Genomic DNA, 24331 nt, shown 5'->3' on the forward strand with positions numbered 1-24331 from the left:
CCTGCGGATTGGCTGCACCCGACACCTCTTCAGTGTAGATTGGCTGCGGCGTCGCTAGAGCGCCAGGCCTTGGCCGTCGCTGCCCCAGAACCCGCTTTCACAGGACCTGGGGCGCGACAGAGCCAGTGGAGACCCCGCGGCAAGGAGGAACAACGAGATGATTCGTCAAAAGTCCAGCCAATTCTTGGGACCGAAGATGCAGTCGGAGCTTAAACAGCCCTCCGCACTGCAGCAGGAACCCGAGAGGGACCTCACTTCAGTGAATGCGTCCGTCATGCGGATGGTAACAGGTGTGCGGACGGAGTCCGGGACCGCGGCCTCGGTAGAAGCGGATGCAGATCCTGCAGCCAACTTGTTCCCGGTGAGAGCGGGACAGAGTGGTCCGCTCATGAATGTCTGTAAAAAGGGCTCCCCGGCAGGGTGCCACCCGTTGTTATGTTTGCTAACTTTCAAGACGTTCCCTGGGTGCCTTGGTGAAGAGGCAGGGGTGTGTAACTCCACTGTTAAATGCTCATGAGTAGTACTTAGGGCCTATCGAAGCCTGACCTGCCGGCGTTGCTCGTACATAATCTTTAAGATGAGAAGGCAAGTTAGCGGGTTCTGAGGTCCGCTGGAGATTGGGGACGGGTCACGGCCTGGGGCCAGGGATGACACAGCTCTCTCTGCCGGTCCAATCCGCTTTCTCTCCGCAGCCGCCGCTGCCCCAGCCTCGGATCTGCATGTGGTGAGTGTGAAGAGTCTTGGGGAAGAGTTATACTTTACATTTGCATTATTCCTCCCCAAAAGTTCTGTCAAACAGCCAGAGCATTCCCCATTGTACAGATGAGGAAACTGCAATTGTCCAAGATGACTAGATCTCCAGCATTCCTGCCTCCCCAGTCCAAAAAAGGAGGGTGGGAAGAAGGGAGCCAGACTAAGGATCTAAATGGGATATCAACTGCTCTGGAGCACTGTATAAATGGGGACACTGAAGCCACATGAGGAGTGGCAGAGACAAGAGCTCAAGCTTCCTAATCCTCGGCTTTATAAATGAAGAGGACCATAAGAATTCATTTAAGCCATATCCTTTATTTGAAGATGGAGAAAGCTGGACCCAGAGAGGGGAGTGACTTACCCAGAGAGGGTAGTAGAAGGGCTAATCCTCAGACTCAGGTCTCCTGGTCCCAGTTCAATGCTCTAGCCATCATAGCCCTGCCAGGAGACTAATGCATGGTGGCCACCGCCTTTTCACCTTTTTTCTTATGACAGGAAGTACCTGGACCTCCATTCCATGCACAGGCTGGAGAAGACCACCAACACTGAGGAGATGAGGGAGTATGGGGGGGTATGAGGGAAGGGCGGAGAAGCTGTCTCCTGGGGAAGATTGAGGGGGCTGGGCTGGGAGGCCAGGAAGAATGCCCAGCTCCAGAGCATGTGGTGTACCAGTGTGGGGTGACGAAAGGAGGCTCGCTCACTCCTTCCTTCCTCTCTCTCCCCTAAGGGTGCTAGCTGAGCTGTTGGGGCTAGGCTGTCCTGAGCAGAGCCTGCGGGATGCCATCACCCTGGACCTCTTCTCCCATGCACTCATCTTCTGCCGCCAGCAGGGCTTCTCACTGGAACAGACGTCGACAGCTTGTGCCCTGCTCCAAGATCTTCACAAGGCCTGTGTTGGTGAGAGGAGCAGGCTACCGAAGGCTTTGAGCCCAGGGGACGGAGGAGGCTGGGATGGCACCAGTGACCAAGGGAAGCAATAGTGGCTGACCACTTGGAATGTTTGTTTGGTCATTACACGCAGTCTTATCATACACATGTTGTTTCAGCTTTGAACCCCTCCATTTCCGCAAAATACAGCACCAACTTCATGAGACTGTACGGAGAAATATTGTTTGTAATATTCATAAATACACACACAGCACGCAATAAAATAGCTCCTCCTCCATCCCCTTTATTCCTAGAACTGATTGTCTGCAGAATGTTTAATGAGAGCTGAAATGACCTATTTCTTCTTTTATTGTATGTCCCTCGTGGGCAGGACCTTGTTTGTCTTGTTCAGTGCCCTAGAACAGTGAATGCGGTACTCGGTATTTGTTGAGTGAATTAATGAAATAAGCCAGGACTTAAACCTAGATCTGCCCATTTCTAAGGCTGATGCTCAATAAGTAGCTGGCAAGTGAGTGAAATGAATGATGATCAGGGAGGGGACTCACGGTCACATCTTACTTTCCCTCCCAGCAACTCCCTTGGGCAACGTGGAGGAATGTTACCGCTACTTCACCAGTGTTCTTTTTTGCCATGGAGTCAGGGTCAGTTCCTCGGGAATGGGATATTCAGTTTCCTGCCCTTTCTCACACTCATCACCCTCATCTCCCTCTGAAGGCTGCAAGGGGCTCTCCCTGCTTCTGGACTGCCGGGGACTTGGATAAAAGGTCAGGGTTCCTGGGGGTGGTCAGTCCTCTAACTCCCAATCACCCCCACAGCGGCCCCCCTTCAGTATCAGCCTCTTTAGGGAGGAACAGCTGCTGGCGCTGGCAGATTATGTGGTCAACACCTACTTCCGCCACTTCAAGCTCTACAAATATGTCTTCACACCCCAGGTACAGAGGCCACCCCTCATCTCTCCCTTTTGCTCAGTGCAGATGCCCTCCTCTCAGCCTCCCGCCTCCTCCCTCTTCCCAGGTGCGGCTGGATCTATCTTTGACTTACATGGGGCTACAGCCACCCAAGCTCTGGCCAGAGGATGAGACAGGTAAGGGAGAAGGCTGGGGCTGGGGCTGGGGTTGGGGTCAGGGCTGGGGCTGGGGCTGGGGCTGAAGCCTCTTCCTGCTCCTGGCTTCCAGAGAAAGAAGGCGAGGAGGTGGAAGAGCAGGCAGTCACCCCACAGGAGGAAGAACCGAAAACAGTGGTCCAGCCAGAGCAAGAGCCAAGTAAGGAGCTGGAAGGGTTAGGGTCCCCTGTGACTTGGAGCAAGTATAAAATGAAGGGTTTAGACCACATCAGGACTTCAGGTCTGTTTTATGCACAGTGTCCTTTCTCCAAGTGATTCCTTATGCACAAACCGGGTAATAAAAGTGCAGCTGCTGGGGGTGGGGGCAAGAGCTCCAGAAAAGGACAGTTATAGAACCAATGACAGTAACAGCCAGCACACATTTAGCTATACTAGGGAGCCAGGCAGCCCCTGTGTTAAGCATCTCACGCTTAATCCTCCCCCAGTCCTAGGCACTAACACTATCTACACTGTACACAGGAGGAAACGGAGACACGCAAAGATTAGATCACCTGCGTAAGGTCACTTTATCTGCTCATCAGCAATCCAGAGTCCAGCATGACTGGTCCACCGGCCTCTCTCCACACAAGGGCTAGCTGACCTTTCCTGAACTAAAGCCTTTCCTGACTGCCACCTGTGTAGCCCCAGGTGCACCTTGGAGGTTGTGTTTGCCCAGCCAGGGGCAATCCTTCAGCCCCATGGCCTCTCTGCTGACCTGCCCCTTCTTCCCTGCCCCTGCAGGCCAGGTCTCCATCCTGCGAGCCTACATCAAGACCCAGATGAGCAAGGAGCTGGGGCAGCTCCAACAGCTGATGGAGGAGCAGCTCAAGGCCAGTGAGGAAAGGCTCAGCAGCAAGTTGAACATCCTAGAGCAGCCCTTCCAGCTACCTCCTGGTAAAGGCAAGAACAAGACCAAGTGACCCCCCAGCATTTTCCCCAATAAAGGCCTGGGGCAGAGCAGCCCCATCCCCGCCCCCCACCCCTCCTGAGCACCTTCTGGGCTCCCCTGCTAAGGCCAGACAGCAGACACAGGGCACTGGCTCTGTCGGGCGTGCAGCAGATTTTATTGAAGGTGCAGCACAGGCAGCATTGACAAGGCCAGGTATGGTGTTGCGAGCAGCAGCGCCCTTCCACCTCAGCTCTGATCCCAAAGCCCTGGCTGGTGGGGACAGGTGTACAGGGCTGGTCTTTATGGTCGTATGGTCAGTGGTGGTCACGGCCAGGCAGGGGGGCCTGAGGCCAGAGCCCATAAGGGCTGGAATGATAAAAAGTATCCTCCTCTGGGAGAGTCCTGCTTTCTGGGCCGAGGTGCTAGCCCAGTGCCAACATGGCATCATCCTCGGTGATGGCAGCTGAGTCCCCCTCTTCTTCAGGGCCCATGATGGGAAAAGGCCCAGGGGGCTGGTGCTGGAAGAGCGCTGCTCGGTTCTGTTGCTCACCCTTCTTCACCCAGTGCCCATAGAGCCGGAAGGCACAGTTGTCGATGAGGCGCCGCACCGGCCGCAGCGCATAAGGGTCCCTCAATAGTGCACTCTTGGTCAGTGGCCGGACACGCTGGGTGCTTAAGGCCACTCGTCCGGCAGCCAGCACTGTCCACACTGCCACCTGGGAAGGAGGGGGTAGTGTGAGCTCCAGTGGAGCATCCACCACAGGAGAAAGAGCATGGGACAGAGGGACAAGCCCAAACGCTGACACTCTCAGGCTTACCCGGAACCGCTGGCGGGGGGTGAGGTTCCAGGGTTGGCTGCCTTCACAGCGCTCAAAGAAGGGGTGCTGGAGGGCTTGCTCAGCTGTCAGGCGCTCCTCAGGATCTACCTGTAGCAGCTTTGAGATCTAGGGGAAACCCCAGAGCATGAGGGGCAGCTCTTGGGCCTCCCTCCTCTCCCTCTCAAGGCCCCAGCTCACCAGGTCTTTGACGGTGTTGGAACGGTCATCCCACTCGGGGGAACTAAACTGGTACTGGCCCTCCATGATCATGCGTAACATCAGGATCTGGCGCCGGTGCCAGAATGGTGGCGAGCCAGCCAGGAGTGTAAACAAAATCACGCCACAGGCCCAGCTGGGAAAGAGACCAGAGTCAGGCAGGACTAGGTGACAGGCAAATGTGTTGAAGGACAAGACACAAAAGGAGGAAAGAAGTGGGGAGACCAGAAACTCACAGGTCGACCTCCTTGCCATAGCCAGGGTGGGTTTCATCCATGGAGCATTTAAGGATCTCTGGTGCTAGGTACCCTGGGGTCCCACACAACTCTGGGGAGAGAGGGCTGAGATTGATGGATGCCACCAGCCCCTTTAAGGGCTCCTAACTCCAGACCTTCACTGGAGCCTCAACGCTGCCAGGACCATAAGTGTTCCCGTTCTGCTCCCGCATGCCCTCCATTGAGGACAGTACCAGCCCCTATCCTTGCTGCAAACCCAAATACCCACCAAGGTTCCAGGCGGCCTTCCTGGGGAAAACCTGATTTTTGGATTGACTTCAAGGTCCTACCCAACCATATAATTTACTATCTGCTCCTTATACAACTTTGTGCCACATTTTTACATGCATAATATACATGGAAAACAAAACTTCAATCTTTTTTTATGTTCCTTTCTGCCCAAATTGACTTCTCCTCCGTAATCTCTATTCTGTGTAACGGAATCACCACTCAAACCAAGGAGAATGAGTGGGAATATAGGATTTCTTAGGGCATACCCTGAGTAAGTCCCTTGCTTAATACTCTTCCCTGGCTCCCCATTGTGGCCTTGGGCTCATGTCTAGACTCCTACAGCACAGCCCTCCATGACTTGATCCGATCCTATTATTTTTAGCTGGTTCTACCACTTCAGGCACCAATTCTTCCATCCCAGCAATTGCCAAACTATGTTCTATGGCATACTTTCAGGAAATCTTAGGTCCAATTTGAAAATGACTCTTCTGAGAAATTCATTCCTATGAAAAGGATTTAAGAATGCTTACTGGGTAACAAGCAACATATTAGACACTGGTGAATTAGATGGGCCCTTACCAAGCTGTCTACCAGAAAACAAACGAATAATAGAGTAAGATGGGTGTCACAAAGGGAGAAGATACAAGAACAGAAAGCAAAGGAGGAAACCTGACCTGGAGCTTTAAAGTGAAAAGGGCGAGGGTGGTGTGGGGCAGAGGCAAAGATGATTCCAGAATGGGGAAAAGTGTATATGGAAGTCCAAAGGGAAACAAAGCATAGCATCTATGACACAAAACGTGTAAGTCCATAGGTTAAGAAATGAGCTCTGTCAGACTGGAGTCCCTCTTCTGTGGGTCTTTCCAGCTGAATCAGATGCTCCTCCCTCCTGGCTTCCCCTGCAAGGTCCCTTGCCTGCTGTGTGCCACTATTGTCCACCAGTCTCCATCCATCCCCCCCCAGATCAGGAAGCCCACTCTGAGATACACACAAGGCTTTGCACCCAGAGGGTACTTGGCAAATGCTCACTGACTTGTCCCCTTTGCTTAGTACCCAGACACTCAATTATCAGACCCAGCCAACCAGCCTCAGGCCTGGGTCTCCTTCCCTCCCAAGCCTCTTAGAGCACCAGGACCCCTCACCTCGAAGCTTCTCGCCAGGTTCCAAGTGGCAGGAGAACCCAAAATCTGAAAGTCGGATCTGCATATTGTCATCTAGAAGGATATTCTCGGGCTTCAGGTCTCGGTGCACAATGTTGTTGGCATGGAGAAAGCTCACTGCTTCCAGCAGAGACCTCATGATGGACCTGAGGGAGGTGCAGTCTCCTCCTCTGCTTCTTCCTGCCCCACCCCGCCCCATCCCCTGCTCACCCCACGGGCTGCAGGCTCAGCCATTACCTGGTTTCCTTTTCTGAGAGGGCCACCTTCTCTGTGAGATAGTCAAACAGCTCTCCCTTCCGCATCCTAGGGATAGGAGGGGTTGGGAGGTAGGTGTACCTTACAAGGGAGCTGAGAAAAACAAGCCAGTGGCTCACAGAAAATACCATGGAAGAGGCCAGTAAAGAGCAATTCCTCTTAGACAAACGAAGGGTCCTGAGACAGAGTGCTCCAAGAGTGAAGTGGGTGCCAGGGGCGGCTTGGCCCACGGTGGGTGGTAGTTGAAATATATGCACTGTGCCGTGAGAGGGCTATTTTAGCAAGAATAAGTACCTTCTTGCAACAATAATTTACAGGAAGTCCTTGCTATCTGAGAGTACACTCAAAGAAGACCTTTTAAAGTGAATCTGTTTATACCACGGACCAAAATTTCACAGTTAACAGTAGCAAAAAGTTGAATAGGACTTTATTTTGAATTTTGCTTATTTTATTTTGTCTTTAAAAGTTGAGGTTATTAACTGCAACTCTGCATCAGTCTTTGAAATCAGGTGTTGTTTTGTTGTTTTGGGATATGAAATCATGTTTTGCAAATTTGTGTGATGAAATAAACAGACACTTCCTACCTACCCCACCCCCAACTTTTACAGAGGGTCGTTTCTGTATGAAGACCTTGTGAATTTTTTCCAAGGGACTCTCTTAAATATATTTGCTATTTAGGGGCGCCTGGGTGGCTTAGTCGGTTAAGCGTCCAACTTTCGCTTAGGTCATGATCTCGCGGTTCGTGGGTTCGGGCCCAGCGTCGGGCTCTGTGCTGACTGCCAGCTCAGAGCCTGGAGCCTATTTCAGAGTCTGTATCTCCCTCTCTCTGACCCTCCCCTGCTCACGCTGTCTCTCTCTCTCTCTCTCCTAGAAATAAAAATATTAAAAAAAAAATATTTGCTATTTAAACCATTCTCTTTTGAGGTACCTTTGCACTGGTTTACATTATATCGTCTTAACATCTCACACTCGGAGTCAGACTGCCCAGAAAACGAACTGATGGGCAGAGACAAATACCACGTAAGGTGGAAGGGTGTTAAACGGCGAGAGACAGGTGAGCAAGAATCTGCTGATAAGCGATCAGCTCTTAAAATAGAGTTTTCTTCCCTGCTAACCTTACGACCATGACCATGGGGGACTGGGACAGTGGCCCCTTGGGTCATGAAGACCCTTTTTAATTGGCTGGTCATTAACCCTCTGGAAGAACTTGCCCAATCAGGGCGCCCAATCAGGGCACCCAGGGAGAGAGGCCAAAGCCATGGGTGAGCAGGCAGGCCCGGGCTGGAGCACAGGAAGGTGCGAGCAGGGTAGTCTTAGCCCACTCTGCTGGCAGGCTGGGGCCATGCGTGGAGGGGAGGAGGAGGCTTCTGAGATCAGGGCAGGGGAGATACTCACAGATCAAACACCAGGAACATGAAGCTAGAAGACTCGTAGGAATCGATGAGAGTGACTGGGAAAGAGGCAGAAAGGCAGAAATACGGAGATGGAAAGGAGCGGATGCATGTTAAAGGGGCTTTCCACCCCGAGGTGGCAGTGGGCTGTTACTGGGAAGGAAGGAGAACCAAAAGGAGGCAGTAGGGACCCAAAGGCTGGCCACACTTTGAGGTGGAGCAGAGCCGTGACGAAGGGAGCAGAGGCATGGAGGCAGTGTTAGGGGAACTGGGCTATGGGCAGGGCCAGCAGGAGGTGGCTGGCAGCTAACAGGAGCGGGGAAGGCAGCCTCACTGATGTGGGGGTGGCCGGCGACCTGGCGAAGGATGTGCGTCTCTCGCCGCGTGGCTTCTCGCACCTCCTCTAGCTGTTCGGGGCTCAGTCGCTCAGCTGTCACCTCCATGATCTTCACCGCAAACTCCTGGCCAGTAGCTCGATGAACGCAACGGCGCACCACGGAGCTCACTCCTCTGCCAGAGTCAGACAGCACGAGAGTCAGGCCTCCTGCGCTCTCATTTCCACGCACAGTGGCGCCCCGGCATCCTCTTACCCACTGCACCGGAATCTGAAGACCCCTCCGGACGACCAGGCTGCTCCTGAGGAGCTCACCCTGATCTACAACAGCTTCATAGCAGCCTCAGCAAGCAACCTGCGTACCCAGCAAGGTGCAACACAAATCTCACAGAGAAGGTAGGTGGAGGTCCCGGGTTTAAACCCAGTTTCTGCCACTCCCTCCGTGGATAAGCCAAGGCAAGTCTTTTCCACACTGAGCTCCAGAGCCTGCCCCTTGCCCTGGAACCCCACAAGGAGAAAGTGGGAAGAAATGATCTAACCCTCCCTCCAAATTTTACTCACACTTCCCTGATTACCCACCCAAATCCCAAAGTTCTCCTAAAATACCTCAAGTGCAAGGGGCTCCAAATCAATATTAGGCCATTAACTGGAAGACCAAAGTTGTGAACCAGAAGACCTTGGTTTAGGCCCCAAACCTGCCACTAATTAACCCCCACGTGACCTAATGTCCTAAGGTCTCTCTGGGCTTCCACTTTGCCGGCTCTGAAATGTGGCCAAAAACATCCTGAAGAGATGCTGAAGAACATTAATGGGGCAGAAGCAGAAAAGCCCATTTGGCATGGTGAAGAGCAAGCCCCGGACAGGTTATTTCCTTGCTGGGAATCTGTCACCAATTGCACATGACCCTACAAGTACCTCAGGCTAAGTGCAAATCTCTCCAAGATCGGCCCTCATATCACATTTCCTGTGCTGGTTCGTTGGCTGACCTCCACATAACTTTACTGCTGTGCTCTCAAGGCTTCCTTGCCCTTACATAACTCCCTTTGCTTACAATGCCTGTCAACCACATCTGATGTGAACGACTGACCCTCTGGCCAAATACAGCCCACAGATGTGTTATGTCTGGTCAGCATGTTATCGTTCTTTTCAAACGTGAATTCCCATCTTAAGTGGGACGAGACCCTTCCAGCTGCCGCAGTGCTCACCACTTCCTACTGTCTTACTCTTGGCCACTTGACAGTTTTACTTTCCTGATCCCACTAAATGGCAGTGCCATTCAATCAGACCCCCAAACTAGAAATCCTGGTACGATTCTTGGCTTCTCCCTCTCCTTCCCAATCTACCACATCCAACCACTCCACTCCATTCTGTGTGTTTTTCAAGTCTGTTTCTTACCTCTCCATCGCCACGGCCACACAGCCTCCCCACTCATCTCCCTGCTGCCAATCTCAGCCACTGCAACCCAACCACCACACTGCTTCCAGATGAGCTTCTTCTGACAGCCCCAATCATGTCACTCACTGCTGAAAATTTTTTCAGTTTAAATTCTCTACTAAGTTCTAAGAGTTCCCTCATTCCTCAGTGGGACCCCCTAGAGCAAATGTGCTCTTTGTAAATGAGATCTAAGCTTCAGGCCTTTACACGCGAATAGACTGGTATTCTGGGAACAGTCATTTAGCAAAAGTGTGTAGGTAATTTACTCTGCAGGAGAAACACAGGGAAAAGAGTGGAGACTAGGAACGATGCTGCTACAGTAATGGCAGAATGAGAGGATAGGGACCCTACCCCCTGACCTTCTCCCAAACGGGTCTTTCTGTGCCCTGTGGCAGTGGAACCACTGTCCTTCCCTAAGGGCTCTTCCTAGCCTCGGTGAATCTTCCCTTACTTGGTCCTGAAACCCTATGTCAGCTTAGGACTTCGAACTCAGCTCATTTCTTTTCCAGACACTCTCTCCCCGCTGATGACCTTCAACAGTCCCAGGGGACTTAAATACCAACTGTGTGCAACTGGCTCCCGCTACACTGTCTCAAACCTTGATTCTTCTCCAGAATTCCTGATCCCCAAGGCCTTTTTGACATCTCCATGTGATGTCTCTATCTTAGAAGAGTCTGAACAAATCTAATAGCCACACGCCTCTCTGCTTTCCTGGCCTCGGCAGCATGGGGCACAGCAGACCATGCCACCCTTCCAGAGCCACATTCTTTTTGTGCTTTCGTTTCTAACTCACAGTCTTAGTCTATCTTAGTCTCCCTTGCTGACTTCTTCTCTAACTCCTTAATGGTGACATGTCCCAGGGCCTGAGCCTAGGTCCCTTTCACTTCTGTTTTCTCACCAACTACTATCTATACACTAATGCCTCCCAAATTTATTGCTCTAGCCCAGCTCCAATTCCAGACACATGTACCCACTTGACAGCCCCAGGTAGATATCTCAAACTTAATATTTCCAAAATGGAATTCCTGACTTGCTTGCCCCTGACTCAAATCTGATCCTTCTCAGTCTTCTTCATTTCAGTAAATGGTACTCAAGCGCTCAAATCCAAACCTTAGACGTTATTCTTGTTTCCTTCCCTTTCTCTCATGGCCCGTAACCAATCTTTCAGGAAACCGTATCAAGTCTCTCTTCAAATCATCACCTAAATCTATCCACTTCTCCCCGTCTCTACCACCACGCCTCTATTCTAGACCATCGCCATCTCGAGCCTGAATCAATCAGTAGCTTCCTAACTGATCTCTACACATTTGCTCTTGTCCTTTTCCTATCCATTCTCTACACAAGAGCCAGAATAACCCTTTTTTATTTTTTATTTTTTAAAATTTTTTAATGTTTTATTTATTTCTGAGAGAAAGAGACAGCATGAGCAGGGGAGGGTCAGAGAGAGAGGGAGTCACAGACTGAAACAGGCTCCAGGCTCTGAGCTAGCTGTCAGCACAGAGCCTGACGAGGGGCTCAAGCCCACGAACTGTGAGATCATGACCTGAGCTGAAGTCGGACGCTTAACCGACTGAGCCACCCAGGCATCCCAGAATAACCCCTTTTTTTTATTTATTTATTTCTAGGGAGAGAGAGAGAGAGTGAGCAGGGGAGGGTCAGAGAGAGAGGGAGTCACAGACTGAAACAGGCTCCAGGCTCTGAGCTGGCAGTCAGCACAGAGCCCGACGCGGGGCTCGAACCCACGAACCATGAGATCATGACCTAAGTGAAAGTCGGACGCTCAACCGACTAAGCCACCCAGGCGCCCCCAGAATAACCCTTTTTAAATAACACACCTGTGTTGAGCACTTACCATGTGCCAGTAAGTGTTCTAATAGTATCATATTAAGGGGCACTTGAGTGGCTCAGTCGGTTGAGTGTCTGACTTTGGCTCAGGTCATCATCTCATGGTCTGTGAGTTCGAGTCCTGCATCAGGCTTGCTGCTGTCAGTGCAGAGCCCGCTTCCGATTCTCTGTCCCTCTCACTCTCTTCCCCTCCCGTTTGCACGCTCTCAAAAATAAATAAAACATTAAAAAAAAAAAAGGTATCATGCTAATTCTTTCTGTACTCACAGTAACCTACACGGTAGGGTCTGTTTTTATTCCCAATCTAAATGGAGAAACTGAGGCATGGAAAGTTTAAATTCCTACCCCCCAAATCAAAGAAATGTAAATCAGATCATGTCACTGCCCTGTTTGAAATGCCCAGTTTCACTAGAATAAAATCTAAATTTCTTATCATAGCATAGGGCCCTACATAATCTAATGTCTACTTACCTCTCCAACTTAATTTCCTCCACCTCATGCCACTCTTACTACATTCTAGCCACTATGATCTTCTATTGCTTGAATAGGCCCTTTCTAGCCTAAGTTTTTGCATGTGCTGTTCCCTCTGCCCCAAATGTATCCTGTCTCAGCTCACAAGCTGTTCATTCCCATCCTTTAAGGCTTAGCCTCATTAATTACTCTCACTCCATCATCCCAGCATACGATGACCTTTACTTTATTTTTGTGTTTATCATCAGTCTCTACTAGAATATAAACTTCAGGCGAACAGAAAGCATGTGGCTCTTGTATTCCTAGTGCCTTGCACAGTGCACCCAGAACACTATACATGTTTAGGAAACTTTTGATGAATAAGTGTAACAGCCACTGTCTCTACAAATGAGGCCTGCCTTCTATTCTCTGCATGCTGAACTCCTATTCATCCTTCAGGACCCAAATACCCCCCTTTTGGGGAAAGCTGTGGTTTTGTGATCCCCTTCACACTATTTACACAGCCTGATTACTTAAACAATCATGTGTCTCTTTCAGTCACTTCATTTGGAGTACCTCCAGGACATAAACATCTCTCCTACCCTCCCTGTGTTTAGCTTCATGTCTGGTTGACAGTAAGTTGCTTTAACTACGCTTGCTGAACACCTAAATGGGTGAATATGGAAGAAATGGAGGTTGACTCAGAAAAAGAGTTTAGTATCCAAATGTTCCTCCACTAACCACTGTACCTTCCCATTTAGAACTATCCAGCCCTCGGATGGAACCGTGTATTCTGGCTAGGACTCCATCTCTTTAGACCTCTGTCTCTCCGGATGAATGAAGCCTCACCTGCCAATGACGTCCTTAGGATCATACTTCTGGTAAAACTCCTTGGCCGCGGCCCAGTCGGGCAGCTCATCCTCCGGCCCCACGTCCAGCGTCATTCTGAAGGTGGTGGGGGCCTGTGTGGAGGAAACGGAGGGCAGGGAGGGCAGTGAGGCCCACAGGCTCTGGGAGGACACACATCGCGACTCGCGGTGGCGCAGCCCTTGCGGCTGAGGCGCCAGGATCCTGGGGGATGGGGACGGGGTGAGGGAAGGATCAGGACTGGGGAGACCCCGCGAAAGGGCCTAGGGGGCGGGAAGGGTGACAGGACAGGGAGGGGGACGGGGGTGTGAGGAAGGGAAAAGGTGCTAAGGAAGGAGGGAAGGGGCACACGGGCAGGCGGCTGTTGCTGCGCAGGCGCACTTGGGCGGGCGCTGGGAGGGGGCGAGGGGTCTCGCGCAGGCTCACCGGCGGGCGAGGAGAGAGAAGCCAGGGTCGACGCGAAGACGATCGGTCTCAGGGTTCGCCTCCAGTCACTTACCTTACCCCCCGGGCGGCGCCGGCAACGACCTCAGGCCCCGCCCCCATCCCGTCGGCGAGTGGTCAGCGCCGCCTACAGACTGAGGTTCAAAAACCCTTCCGATTGGAAGTTCGTAGTCCAATAGGAAGCGGAGAGTCCCGAGACTGGCGCGGGCGTTAGAGCTCGGAGCTACCTAACGCTGCGGCGCTGGGGTGGGTCTTCAGATGCAGCCAATCAGCGCACAGCATCTGCTGGGGACAGCAATGGGCGGGGCTCGCCGACTAGAGGGTTTAGAGGCGCTCAACGGTACCCGGAAGTTTAGGTTTACCCGGAAGCGTGACTTCTGGGTATCTGGGTCTCAGGACTAGCTGCCTCTCAGGTTCACCTCCTGTTCTTAAAAGGCTTGGAGTGGACGTCTAGGTGACTCATTTGGTTGAGCATCTGACTTTGGCTCCCATTATGATCTTAGGGGTTTGTGAGTTCAAGCTCTGCATTGGGCTCTCTGCTGTCAGTGCAGAGGGTGCTTAGGGTCCTTGTCTCCCCCCTCTCTGTCCCTCCCCCCCACCCTTGTGTACTTGCTTTCTCAAAAATACACAAAAAATGCTCAGAGCACGCAGCTTGGACCCCCTACTTGCCACTAGGTGAGGACTTGGATGAGCCAGAGCCTGTCAACCACAAGAGGCTTCTGAGTCCTCTGGTTGATGCGACTCTTGAGTATCTCCAAAGCCCTGTGCCCACCATCTGGGGTCATACATTTTCCCAGACTTCCAATACCGTCTCCCAAAAGCCTCGGGGGAGTATCACACTGTTCTAAGCCTGCCGAGTTGTGTGAGATACTGCCCGGAGCAACTTACTTCAATAAGCCTTTTCAGTGCATAGCTCAACCCTGGCATTCACCTTACTCATTCAACAAATATTTGCCGAGCGTCTAAACGCTACGNCATAAAAGAGGCACAGAATGAATTCATTTAATCTTCTAGCAACTATCTCAGAAATGTCACTTTGAGATCACAACCATAGGAGAAAAGCGAATCCAAGTAACTTTTTAACAGAATACACTGACTTTATACCATCAATCTAAACAAAATAATTGCAAAGAAACCTTGAACTTTAGTAGGCTTATTGTTTGGTAGCATGATGGGATAATTATTCCGAAATTGGGCAAGTGAATAAACATGTTGATGTAGCTGCTAGCCAAGGTTCTTTCTGTGGGAATATCAAATTTGGGATGGGGAAAGGAGAACTTTATGACTGATTAAAATCGTATGATTTAAAAAACAGATTTAAAACAGATAAAATTAGGTATGTTCTAGCTCTAACCTCTGAAAGGGCCTAGAAGCAATAACATCCCAGAAGAATGAGTACAACTAAAGTTTTATTTTTTTAAAGTTTTTCAAAAGTGTTTATTTTTGAGAGAGACAGAGTGTGAGTGGGTGAAGAGCAGAGAGAGGGAGACACAGAATTTGAAGCAGGCTCCAGGCTCTGAGTCGTCAGCACAGAACCTGACACAAGGCTCAAACTCACAAACCGTGAGATCATGACCTGAGCTGAAGTCAGACGTTTAACCGATTGAGCCACCCACCCTACTCTAGTCATTGTTTTAATTTTTTTTAATTTTTTTTTAGGTCTTTATTTTGAGAGACAGAGACAGAGAGCTAGCGGGGGAGAGGCAGAGAGAGGGAGACACAGAATCCGAGGCAGGCTCCAGGCTCTGAGCTGTCAGCACACAGCCCAACACGGGGCTCGAACCCACAGACTGTGAGATCATGACCTGATCCGAAGTGTCGAAAGCTCAACTAACTGAGCCATGCAGGCGCCCTTCTAGTCATTTTAAAGGAACAGTCCTCAGTTCAAGAAGCCACAGGACTCCTTGGGAGAAATGGCCAATTTTCAAGCTTGTGCCAGAAACTAAGTGAAGAAATGTGGAGAAGTAGCAGGACACAAGAACCAGGTTGAAGGAATATCCACTGGTCAAAACCAGGAACACAAAGATTAATGAGGCTGAGGGGAACATGAGGGAGCCTTCTGATGTGCTAGAAATGTTCTACTCATCTAGGTGGTGATTATATAGATGTTTTCATATGAAACATTCACCAAACGGCACACTTAGGATCTGTGTACTTTACTTCATATAAATTATACCTCACCCAAACATTTTAAGAAGAAGGACAGTAATGGATCTAACAAATTGAATTTAAAAACAATCTGGGACCATACTCACACTAAAGCTGACACTGGTGCCTGGGTGGCTCAGTCAATTAAGCAACAGACTCCTGATTTCAGCTCAGGTCATGATCCCACAGTTCAAGATATCGAGACTGAGTCCCTCGTTGGGCTCTAAACTGACAGCAAGGACCCTGCTTGGGAGTCTCTCTCTCCGTCTTTCTGCCCCTCCCTGGGTCTTGCTTTCTCTCTTTCAAAATAAATAAGCATTTTTTAAACTGTTGCACACAAGTTTATTGTACTATTCTTTTATTCAGTAGGCTTGAAATTTTTCAAAATTGAGTTTAAAAATAACAAGACCTCATTTAATCAGTTTGGGGGAATGGGATAGTCTCCTCTAGTAAACCGTAGCTGATTAATGAAATACTAGCTTTAAAAAAGTTTATGTATGAAATCTAAAACGTGTTATTTTGATGTGCAGACAGCACCTTATACCAATTCAGAATCTCTAGGGGTAAAGCCCAGGCACTAAGTACTTTTTAAGGCTCCTGAGGTGGTTCTATTGTGAAGACAAGATTGAGTGCCAGTGCCCGAGGTATGAATTCTATCCATACCTCTGTAACTCTAACCTCTGGGGCCAACAATAGATTCTCTTCACTTTTCTTTCCTGAAGCACTTCTGAACACTGAAGACAGCCATCATGTGCCTCTTCTTCCCCTTTAATCTTCTCTCCAGTGTGCAACAAATATCTCTAATTTCTTTAGGTGCTCTGCTAATCTCTGAATTATGGTAAAATAACCCCAAAATTCAATCCGCGGGGCACATGTACTCCGAGAGACACGTACAAGGATTCCACAGCAGCATGATTCAGAATATCCCCAAATTGTAATCATCCCAAAAGTCCACCAACAGAAAGTGGATAAATTGTAATATATTCATACAATGGAATACTATACAGTAATGAAAACTACAGCTGAATCAAATATTAATGCATCTCAGCAATAATGTTAAAGAAGCCAGACAGGAAAAGAATAATATGATTCCATTTATATACCAATCAAATGCAGGCAAAACTGAACTCCATTGTTAGAAGTCAGAATGGGAGATGCCTGGGGTGCTCAGTCGATAAGCATCCATCATCATCTCACAGTTTCATGAGTTTGACCCCCACGTTGGGCTCTGCACCGACAGTACAGAGCCTGCTTGGGATCCTCTCTCCCTTTCTCTGCTGTTTCCCCCACTCATATCCTCTCTCTCTCAAAATAAACAAACTTAAAAAGTTATCAGAATGGTAGTTATCTGTGGGAAGAAAGGGAGTAGTGATTCGGAGAGGTATAAAAGGAGGTTCTGGAGTACAGGCAATGTTCAATTTCTTGATTAAATGGTGATTTTCAGATGTTTGCTTTGTGTTAATTTATATGCTCTGTATTTATTTGGGTTATTTTCCTGCATGTATGATATACTTTACAATTTAAAATATGTTGAAGATTATCATGAGGCCCAAGATATGAAAATTCATTATAATCCTACAAAGTTTCATACACAGGGCAGAGACTTACCTGTGACTGCTATCCAGCCCTTCCATTCCTCTTTTGAATCTGGAAGCAAACTATCTGGGTTCAATCCCAGCTCTGCCTCTCACTAGCTGGGTGACACTAGGTGCCTGTTTCCTCAGCTATAAAATGAAAACAGTGGTAACTGCTCTCGAGTAACTGTGAGGACTGAAGGAATTAAGAAATGTAAAGTGCTTAGAACACAGCCGGGAACATAGTAAGCACTCAGTAAATAGTAGCTGCTGCTACTACTCTTCCTATCTGGCCACAGGGTCTCTGTTGATGTGCAAGGGAGAAGCTGGGTCTTTCCAAGAAGGGAAACCTCCAGGAGAAGAAAAAAACAAGAAAAGAAAGGAAATAAAGGAAGGAAAGGAAGGGAGGAAGGAAGGAAGAAAGAAAAGAAAGGAAAGAAAGAGAGAGAGAGAGAGAGAGAGAGAATCCTTTCCTTCTCTTGGAGCTTCTAGGTAAAGGAAAATGCAGATTTTGCCCATCCGTCACATATCCAGTCTGGCTCTTGCCAAGAGCCCGGGGAAAGTAGGGGAACAACAATTAGACAGGAGCATTTCACCACTAAAAAAGGTTTTTATTACAAAACAAATTCTAATAAAATCAGGCCTGGTTTTCAACCCCACCTCTGGGTTGAGGCCCCTAGGATGCGGTGGGCTGGGGGAAATAGGGGCTGGTGGGCACTGACAGAACAGAGCAGGCTGGCCTCCCTTCATCAGTCTCAGCTGCTGCCTCCTTTTAGAAAGGTCTAGAAGATCTCTTCCAAAGCCCTTTGAGAGAGGCACCATCCTTCCAGCCAGGAAGGACCACTTCTCGCCCCAGACCCTAGCAATGCTGCACTGCAGGATCCAGGAGGTCTCGCTGACTCTCAGCAGAGGCCACCCAGGGTCACTCAGCCTGGGCGATGGCGTAGGAGAGCACCCACAGAAGCAGGGGGCCCAGAATGAGGACAGCAAGCCAGACGGCAAAGCTGGCCAGGATGAAGTTCCGGGCCCGGGCCCCCCAGTGCACTGCCTCCTCGAACCGGCCTGCCTTATGCCGCTCTTCCGCCTGTGGGGGCAGGTTTTTGGTTAGGTTCTCCTCCTGCTTCTGCCCAAAGTGCCCACTGCCCCACACCAATCCTCTGTCCTTGTCACGGCTCAAAACCTGATGTCCAAACCCCCCACCTCCCTTTCCAATGTCTGTCTCTCATGCCTCATCTGCAAAGTAAGGTGCCCACTCTGCTCTGTGTAGCTTTCTGCTCTGTGTAGCCATTGTTAGCTCACAAGATCACATATGGGAAAGTACTTTTCACTCCTTTTGTTCCTAATCTTATTCTATTCATTCCAGGTTCATTCAGAATTTGGAACCCTTGGCAAGACACAGTGAACTACCTTGGAGTATTCAGCCTCCTTTCCAGTCAAACAGCACTCCATTCTCATTAGCCCAATGGGCCTCATCTCTCTCGTTATTAAGGATTCTGATTTTGACATAATGAAGCCCAGAAATTCTCATGATGATAAGAATAGCTTCTGATTGTTAAAATACAACTAGGATTGAGAAAAATTCCAGCATGATGTTTAAGTTGGCCCGTGTGGTCTTTCAAAAGGTACACGTGCAGTTTTGGTTAGGTGTTTGGAAATGGTGAAGGCCTCTCAAAGACTCCACAGCTTCTTCCCGACTGCTACAGATCACTCTAATCGCTGCTCAACTGCCTCGAGTCCTGCCCCTTCCAATCCATCTTCCATGTAGGCCTTGAGAGCAGATCTCCACTGAAACACAAACCTGACCGTGTCATTCTCTCCAAACACTCTTGAAAGTACTCCCCAGTACTCTGAAGATAGTTTCAACTCTAAGCACAAGCACAGCATTGGAAGCCCTTGGGGATCTGGGCCCTCTGGCTTCATCTGTCACTATTCCTCACTGGTCCAGTCATGCGGAACTAATAGCCCAGGTACACACTGCTCCCTTTACCTGGAATGCCCTTTCACCTTTAGTCACTCATCCTCTAAGGTTATTTTCCTGTCACCTACTCTACTATACACATGTATGTAATCACACATACGTTTCCTCCCTAGCTCCCAAAATACCTTGTGTTTATCACAGTACTGATGACCTGCATTCCAGTAATAATTATCCATTTTCACAGTTCTCTCTTTTTCATTAGACTGTGGGCCCTTTGACAGCAGGAACCATGTCTTACTTATTTCTGACAGCAGGCCCAGAGCCAAGCTCTGACAAGTACTTAGTAACTGTGTGATCACTGTAGATAGATAAGATACACCAAACCATTGCCTAACTACACCCACCTCCCTGGCTCCCATAGGAATTGCATTCCTCACCTTGATGGCAAACACAAGGGCCACGACTCCCAGGCAAGAGCAGCCACAGATAATGCTAGTAGCTGCCAGGTAGCGGAGGCGGAGCCAGCAGCAGCGGATGGGGGATGGAGAATGAGCAGCTTCCATGTTGCTCACCAAGGTGTCCACTGCCTTCTCCTCGTCCTCCATCACCTGTGGGCGATACAGTCAAGGTACTTGTAAGCCCAACAACTGAGCCATTGGCCTGGCTTGCTCAGACTCCACCCCTCTCTCTGATCTGTCCTCGTGACCTAGCCCAACTCTCAGGTATGCTGCCTTATGGGGAATTCCTCTGGTGACTCATAGACCAAGAGAGGAAATGTGTGGCCGGAATCCTTTCTTCTCAGTCTGAGATTCGGAGCCTTTAAAGGCAAGCTGGTGTGAGTATCACATTATCTGTTTTACTGTTTTGATATGAAGGGAAAAGGAAAATGACAGGAACACACTGACAAGCAGGAGAAAACAATCTCAAAAGCTGCTGGGAATCAGACTATTCAAGTCAGTGATTTTACACTATTTCGATGGGCCTTAAAATTCCCTAAAGTTCCTCAGAGGCTGCCCCTGAATATTAAGGAGGGGTCACAAAATAGCACCCTAAGCCCTACACCCCACTTCAAGCAAAGCAGTCATTTCATGTGAAAACAGTGGATGAAAACACAGGGATGGAGGAAAGGAAAAGTATCCATCTAAGCTTTTTTTTTATAGCTGAGGACACCAAACATCAGAAAATCCTTAACCTTCCTAAATCAGGGCCTCTTTTGCTATGCTGACTCCTGCCACCTCTACTTTCCATTTTAGCCCAGGCCCACTCTGACCTCATAACCCACACAGAAACCTACATGACAACACCCTGCTTAATCATTTCTCATTCCCCTAACTTCTCAAGTCCTCTGAGCTCTGGCATCAAACCACCTTTCCACCCTCAGCTCCAACCATCCTCCTACATTCTACACAAAACGGAACCATCTACAGTTCTCTGAACATAATAAAGGATAGATGGAAAGAGAGAAGGCAAGATAAGAAGAGCCCAAAGAATCTCTGCCACAAGGCTCCAGAGTGGGTATGGGGAAAGAACTGATGAGGTAAACAGATACAGTCATTAGGAGGAGAATGCAAAGAGAGGGTCCAGAGTGATTAAAAACAAAAAACAAAACAAGTAAAAATGAACAGGGGCTCTTACCTGGCTATAGGCCTTGAGGGACTGTGAGTTTCGGCTCCTGCCTCAGGTTTGATTTGGCTTGGGTGGAGATGGAGCTGACTCAGGTCTCCAAGCCAAGCCCAGGGGTGGGGTTGGGTGGCCAGCCACCACCTGAAAAGCCCCAGGAGCTCAGAAGGGGGTGTGGCTGACTCAAACTAGTTTGGCTAGACAGAGGGAAGCAAAAGGGGGATGGAACAACTGGAGGTAGGATGCCTGCCTTCTGGAAAAGGAGTGAAAGCACCTGAGCAAGAGGAGTAAAAGCAGGGAAAAGCCTGAGGAATCAAAGAACTCTTGAGGGAAAGTCCAGAACTAAAGGAATAGGAGGAGAGAAAAAGTAGGAGTTGGAGTGACTTAAAACCGAAACTTTAGGGAAAGGCACCCTACCAGATCAGATGTGCCAATCTCCCTTCTTCTTGGGTGATTTCTACCTCAAAGACACATAATTCTGGGTTAGAGATCAGGTATTAGGGTTTTGACACAAACAAGAGAGAGGAGGAAAACGATGCCCAAGTTCCCACCCAACCCTCCACCAGACCAGAAAATCAGAAGCCTCCTTACGCGGATGCTCATACAGAAACTAAGTTTATTATTTTTTCTTCTTAAAAAAAAAAAAAAAAGAAAAAAAAACTCATGGTAGAGAGAAGCCCCTCCCCCTTCCCCTAAGGGTGGGGGCTGTGAAAGATAGCTGGGGAATCAAGTACAAGGGGGTGGGGACAGAGACTATCTTGCCACCCTTAACACTGCCCAGCCATGTGGGGTGGAAGGGAAGGGGGTATGTGAAGAGCCCCATTTCCATGACAACCAGTTGCCTACCCCCTACTTTGGTGGAAAGAAGGGAGAAGGCCCCTATGTCTCCCTGGAGGCTTTCCCCCTCAAGACTTCAAGTAGTGGTTAACAGAGTCAGGCCTGGTTGTGGAGAGAGAGGGGCCACGGCGGAAAGCCCAGGTGGAGGGGCAGCCCATTCACGTCTTGGCCTTTCGGCCTCTGTGACTAACGGTAGGGCCAGCCAGGTGTGGGGGGGCACTGCTGCGCAGGATACGCTGGTCCCCTTGGTTGGTGGCCCCACCAAGTCGACGGGGGCCAGGTCGGCGACGTGGGGTCCCATCCCCTTCCTCCTCCTCACCTGAGGCTTCAGCCTCAGACTCCTCTACAGAACCCTCAGGCCCCAAGGGACTTGGGGGCTGTAGGCGGCCCCGCTTTGCCAGCCCAGGACCCCCGCCAACTGGGGCCCCTGCCCGTTTGCGAGGCACCTTCTCAGTCTCTAGTGGGGGAACTAGAGACCCTGGACGCAGCCGGGTCGAGCGCAGTTTTGGAGCTAATGAGACCACGGGAGGTGTTAATTCTAACCCGCCTGGCCCACTATCCACTAAATCCAGGTCATCCTGAATTACAGCCACCACCATGGACCCTTCACTCTTTCGCCCCCGCATTCCCTCTGCTTCAAGCCGCAAGCGGGCCAGGCGGGTGAGGGGGCGGCTTCCATCCTCATCAGAGGAACTACCCTCACTCTCCCCCTGGCCCTGGGGCTGCCGCCGCCTCCCCAATCCACAGCTCTCGAGGACAGAAGAGCTGTCACGGTCCAAGACAGGGAGCTGGCTGGGCCGAGGTGATGGTGGATTCTTGGGAGGTCGACCCCGTTTCCGCTTGGGTGGGGATGTTGAAATGGTGAGATTGGTGACAGTGTTGGCGACAGTAGCAGTGGGACAGGCTAGGAGTGGTGGGAGTGGTGGCAGGGGAGGTGGTAGTGGGAGTGGCTGTGTCCGGCTTTCTAAGTTGCCATCCCCTGGAGAGGAAATGGTCCCAGGAATGGGCAAATCTCGTGCCTTAGGGGGCCGCCCACGCCTTCTTTTCTCCACAGGTGATAAGATGATGGGCTCGGGTCTGTGAATTGGCTGGGGTCCAAGAGGCTGGGGCCCAGGACTAAGCTGGGGTCCCAGGACAGGCTCCGCAACAATAAGGGTCTCAGCCCCAGGAACTGGATCAGCCCCATTGGTTTTTCCCTTAGACGTGGATGAAGGTACCTCATCCACCCCTCGCCCAGCATCTGCTGGAGACCTGTTCTTCTTGGGGGGCCTCCCCCTCCGACGTTTCACAGCAGGAGGGGTGATGGCAAGAAGTGCCCCTTCTCCGTTCTCTGGGCTGCCCCCACTGGTCACCCCCAGCTCAATGCGACGGCGAGCTATGAAGGGTTGCTGGGTTGGGGTGGGCAGTGTGGATGGGGGAGCAGCTTCACAGGGCCCACTGGTGGGAGGTGAGGATTCTGGCCCCAACATGCTGCGGGCAGATGGGCTTCCTGGGCTGGCACCAGTCTCAGAGACCCCAGGCACTAGGGTGCTGGCAGTTCCCCGCTGCTGTCGCCGTCGCCTCACCAGTTCCTTTTCCTCTACCACAGTCACTAGCCGTCCCGGCAGCTTGCGAAGCACTTTGGGGCCCGGAGGCTGCCCTGGCCGACCAGCCCCCTGACCCCTAATTTCTACATCAGCACTGGTGCGACGCCGAGGGGGCCGGGCAGGTGAAGGACTCTCAGGTGAAGAGGTGGTGGAGGATGAGGTTGATGGGGCTGTGACCTCTGCTGAAACAAGTTCCTGCGGCTTCTCGGGGCTGGAGGTTGGGGTCTGGGCCTCCACCAGCTCTTCTGAGCTCTTGTCAGCCTCCAATGGCTCATGAAGTAGCTCATCAGATGCTGCTGAAGGTGGGAGCTCCAGCCCATTGCTCTCACTCAGACACGAGGGCACCTCCTCACCATCAGGCAGCACTGTGAGGATGGTCCCCTCAGCAGGCTCTGGCACTTCCTGCTCTTGACCGTTGGGGACGCTGTCAGCCTCCAGGGTTGGGCTAGGTGCAGAAGAGGCGAGAGAAAGGTTCTTCTCTGATATAGGCAGGATCTCAACAGCAACTGGCAACAGATCCTTAGGGGGCACAAGAGTAAGTGGGGAAGTCTCGGAACTGGCCATATCAGCCAGCTCCGGGGACTCGGTGGACGCCAATGCTTGTGCACACAGTTCTGTCTCAGGCCCTAAGCCCAAGGGGAGGTTGGTGACTGGGGGGGAGATGGGCACAGAAGGTAGACCAAGCAAGAGAGGGGAGGAAGGAGTTGAGAGAGAGGTCTGGGCTGGAGGTGGGGTATGAGCTGGCGGAGGGGTACAGGCAGGAGGAGGGGTACAGGCAGAAGAACAAGAGGGAGGAATCTGTGAAGGGGGAAGTGGAGGAGAAGGCAAGATATGAACAGGAAGCATGGTTACTGGATTTGGGGCCGAAATGGGGATCGGGGCAGGGATTGGAACAGGGATTGGGGCAGGAATTACAGCAGGAGCTGAAGCTGGAGTGGGTCGAGGCCTAGGTGCTGGCCGGGGAACTCTCTCCCTGGCAGGGCTACAGCGTGGGGGTGTGGAAGTGCTGCGGGTATGATGGGTGGATGTGACAGGAGTGTGATTTGCCCCTTGAGTCTCAGCCCGGGCTCCACGAAGACGCTCACTGACGCGAGTCCCTGGCCTTTCAGGGGCCTTGGCCTTCTTACTGCGCCGGTGACTGCCTCCACCAGTCCCACAGGAAACCTCATCCCCAGCCCCTGGCCCCTCCTCCTCCTCTTGGGGTAGGCGGAACACCTCCTCCTTGGCTTGGTCCAGGTCCTTGCGGGCAGCTTCCACTTGCTCCTAACAACAACAGAGCCCAAAAGGTGGGTGGTCAGA

General features: G+C 50.8%; 4 protein-coding genes across 13 annotated transcripts in view; 1 reads left to right on the forward strand and 3 right to left on the reverse strand.

The window, feature by feature from the left end:
* The first annotated feature begins 32 nt into the window (after positions 1 to 32).
* Positions 33 to 6571, forward strand: CFAP119 (cilia and flagella associated protein 119). 2 transcript variants are annotated; one of them, XM_077760341.1, is made up of 10 exons: positions 33 to 361; positions 693 to 724; positions 1249 to 1314; positions 1481 to 1650; positions 2212 to 2282; positions 2457 to 2573; positions 2656 to 2725; positions 2817 to 2903; positions 3485 to 3637; positions 6286 to 6571. In XM_077760341.1, exons 1-10 carry the CDS (start codon positions 158 to 160, stop codon positions 6291 to 6293), a joined length of 978 nt encoding a protein of 325 aa, XP_077616467.1. In that variant the 5' UTR covers positions 33 to 157; the 3' UTR covers positions 6294 to 6571. The 2 variants fall into 2 exon arrangements, with proteins under 2 accessions (XP_077616467.1, XP_077616466.1); XM_077760340.1 differs by lacking the exon at positions 6286 to 6571 and having other exon boundaries at positions 3485 to 3793.
* On the reverse strand, positions 3787 to 13483 carry PHKG2 (phosphorylase kinase catalytic subunit gamma 2). 3 transcript variants are annotated; one of them, XM_077760339.1, is made up of 10 exons: positions 13405 to 13483; positions 12888 to 13000; positions 8310 to 8485; positions 7980 to 8034; positions 6567 to 6632; positions 6312 to 6475; positions 4903 to 4993; positions 4649 to 4802; positions 4451 to 4576; positions 3787 to 4348 (listed from the first exon to the last, which is right to left on the reverse strand). In XM_077760339.1, exons 2-10 carry the CDS (start codon positions 12980 to 12982, stop codon positions 4055 to 4057), a joined length of 1221 nt encoding a protein of 406 aa, XP_077616465.1. In that variant the 5' UTR covers positions 12983 to 13000; positions 13405 to 13483; the 3' UTR covers positions 3787 to 4054. The 3 variants fall into 3 exon arrangements, with proteins under 3 accessions (XP_077616465.1, XP_077616463.1, XP_077616464.1); XM_077760337.1 differs by having other exon boundaries at positions 13332 to 13449; XM_077760338.1 differs by lacking the exon at positions 13405 to 13483 and having other exon boundaries at positions 12888 to 13264.
* A 4186-nt stretch (positions 13484 to 17669) lies between these two features.
* TMEM265 (transmembrane protein 265) lies at positions 17670 to 21109 on the reverse strand. 2 transcript variants are annotated; one of them, XM_077760348.1, is made up of 3 exons: positions 20625 to 21109; positions 19427 to 19597; positions 17670 to 18155 (listed from the first exon to the last, which is right to left on the reverse strand). In XM_077760348.1, exons 2-3 carry the CDS (start codon positions 19592 to 19594, stop codon positions 17994 to 17996), a joined length of 330 nt encoding a protein of 109 aa, XP_077616474.1. In that variant the 5' UTR covers positions 19595 to 19597; positions 20625 to 21109; the 3' UTR covers positions 17670 to 17993. The 2 variants fall into 2 exon arrangements, 1 of the variants encoding a protein (XP_077616474.1); XR_013334216.1 differs by lacking the exon at positions 20625 to 21109 and having other exon boundaries at positions 18071 to 18856; positions 19427 to 19517.
* Positions 21110 to 21207: 98 nt separating this feature from the next.
* The window catches only part of SRCAP (Snf2 related CREBBP activator protein), a 35296-nt gene continuing 32172 nt past the window's right edge, over positions 21208 to 24331 (reverse strand). For all 6 annotated transcript variants that reach the window (XM_077760346.1, XM_077760347.1, XM_077760345.1 and 3 more), the window contains one exon: positions 21208 to 24295. In XM_077760346.1, coding sequence (XP_077616472.1) covers positions 21605 to 24295 — 2691 coding nt within the window. In that variant the 3' untranslated portion in view covers positions 21208 to 21604. The remainder of the gene's footprint in view (positions 24296 to 24331) is intronic.

The sequence above is a fragment of the Crocuta crocuta genome, unplaced genomic scaffold, assembly GCF_008692635.1.
Source record: "Crocuta crocuta isolate KB4526 unplaced genomic scaffold, BGI_CrCroc_1.0 scaffold73, whole genome shotgun sequence".
In the NCBI taxonomy this organism is placed as follows: Eukaryota; Metazoa; Chordata; class Mammalia; order Carnivora; family Hyaenidae; genus Crocuta; species Crocuta crocuta.

Coding starts and splice junctions, on each gene's coding strand:
- CFAP119 (XM_077760340.1), top strand. CDS start 158: ATGATTCGTCAAAAGTCCAGCCAATTCTTGGGACCGAAGATGCAGTCG. Junction 362..692: donor CTGCAGCCAACTTGTTCCCG/GTGAGAGCGGGA, acceptor TTCTCTCCGCAG/CCGCCGCTGCCCCAGCCTCG. Junction 725..1,248: donor CAGCCTCGGATCTGCATGTG/GTGAGTGTGAAG, acceptor TTCTTATGACAG/GAAGTACCTGGACCTCCATT.
- PHKG2 (XM_077760339.1), bottom strand. CDS start 12,982: ATGACGCTGGACGTGGGGCCGGAGGATGAGCTGCCCGACTGGGCCGCG. Junction 4,994..6,311: donor ACCTGGCGAGAAGCTTCGAG/GTGAGGGGTCCT, acceptor CTCTCTCCCCAG/AGTTGTGTGGGACCCCAGGG. Junction 4,803..4,902: donor TATGGCAAGGAGGTCGACCT/GTGAGTTTCTGG, acceptor TCTCTTTCCCAG/CTGGGCCTGTGGCGTGATTT.
- TMEM265 (XM_077760348.1), bottom strand. CDS start 19,594: ATGGAGGACGAGGAGAAGGCAGTGGACACCTTGGTGAGCAACATGGAA. Junction 18,156..19,426: donor CCCTTGTGTTTGCCATCAAG/GTGAGGAATGCA, acceptor CTGCCCCCACAG/GCGGAAGAGCGGCATAAGGC.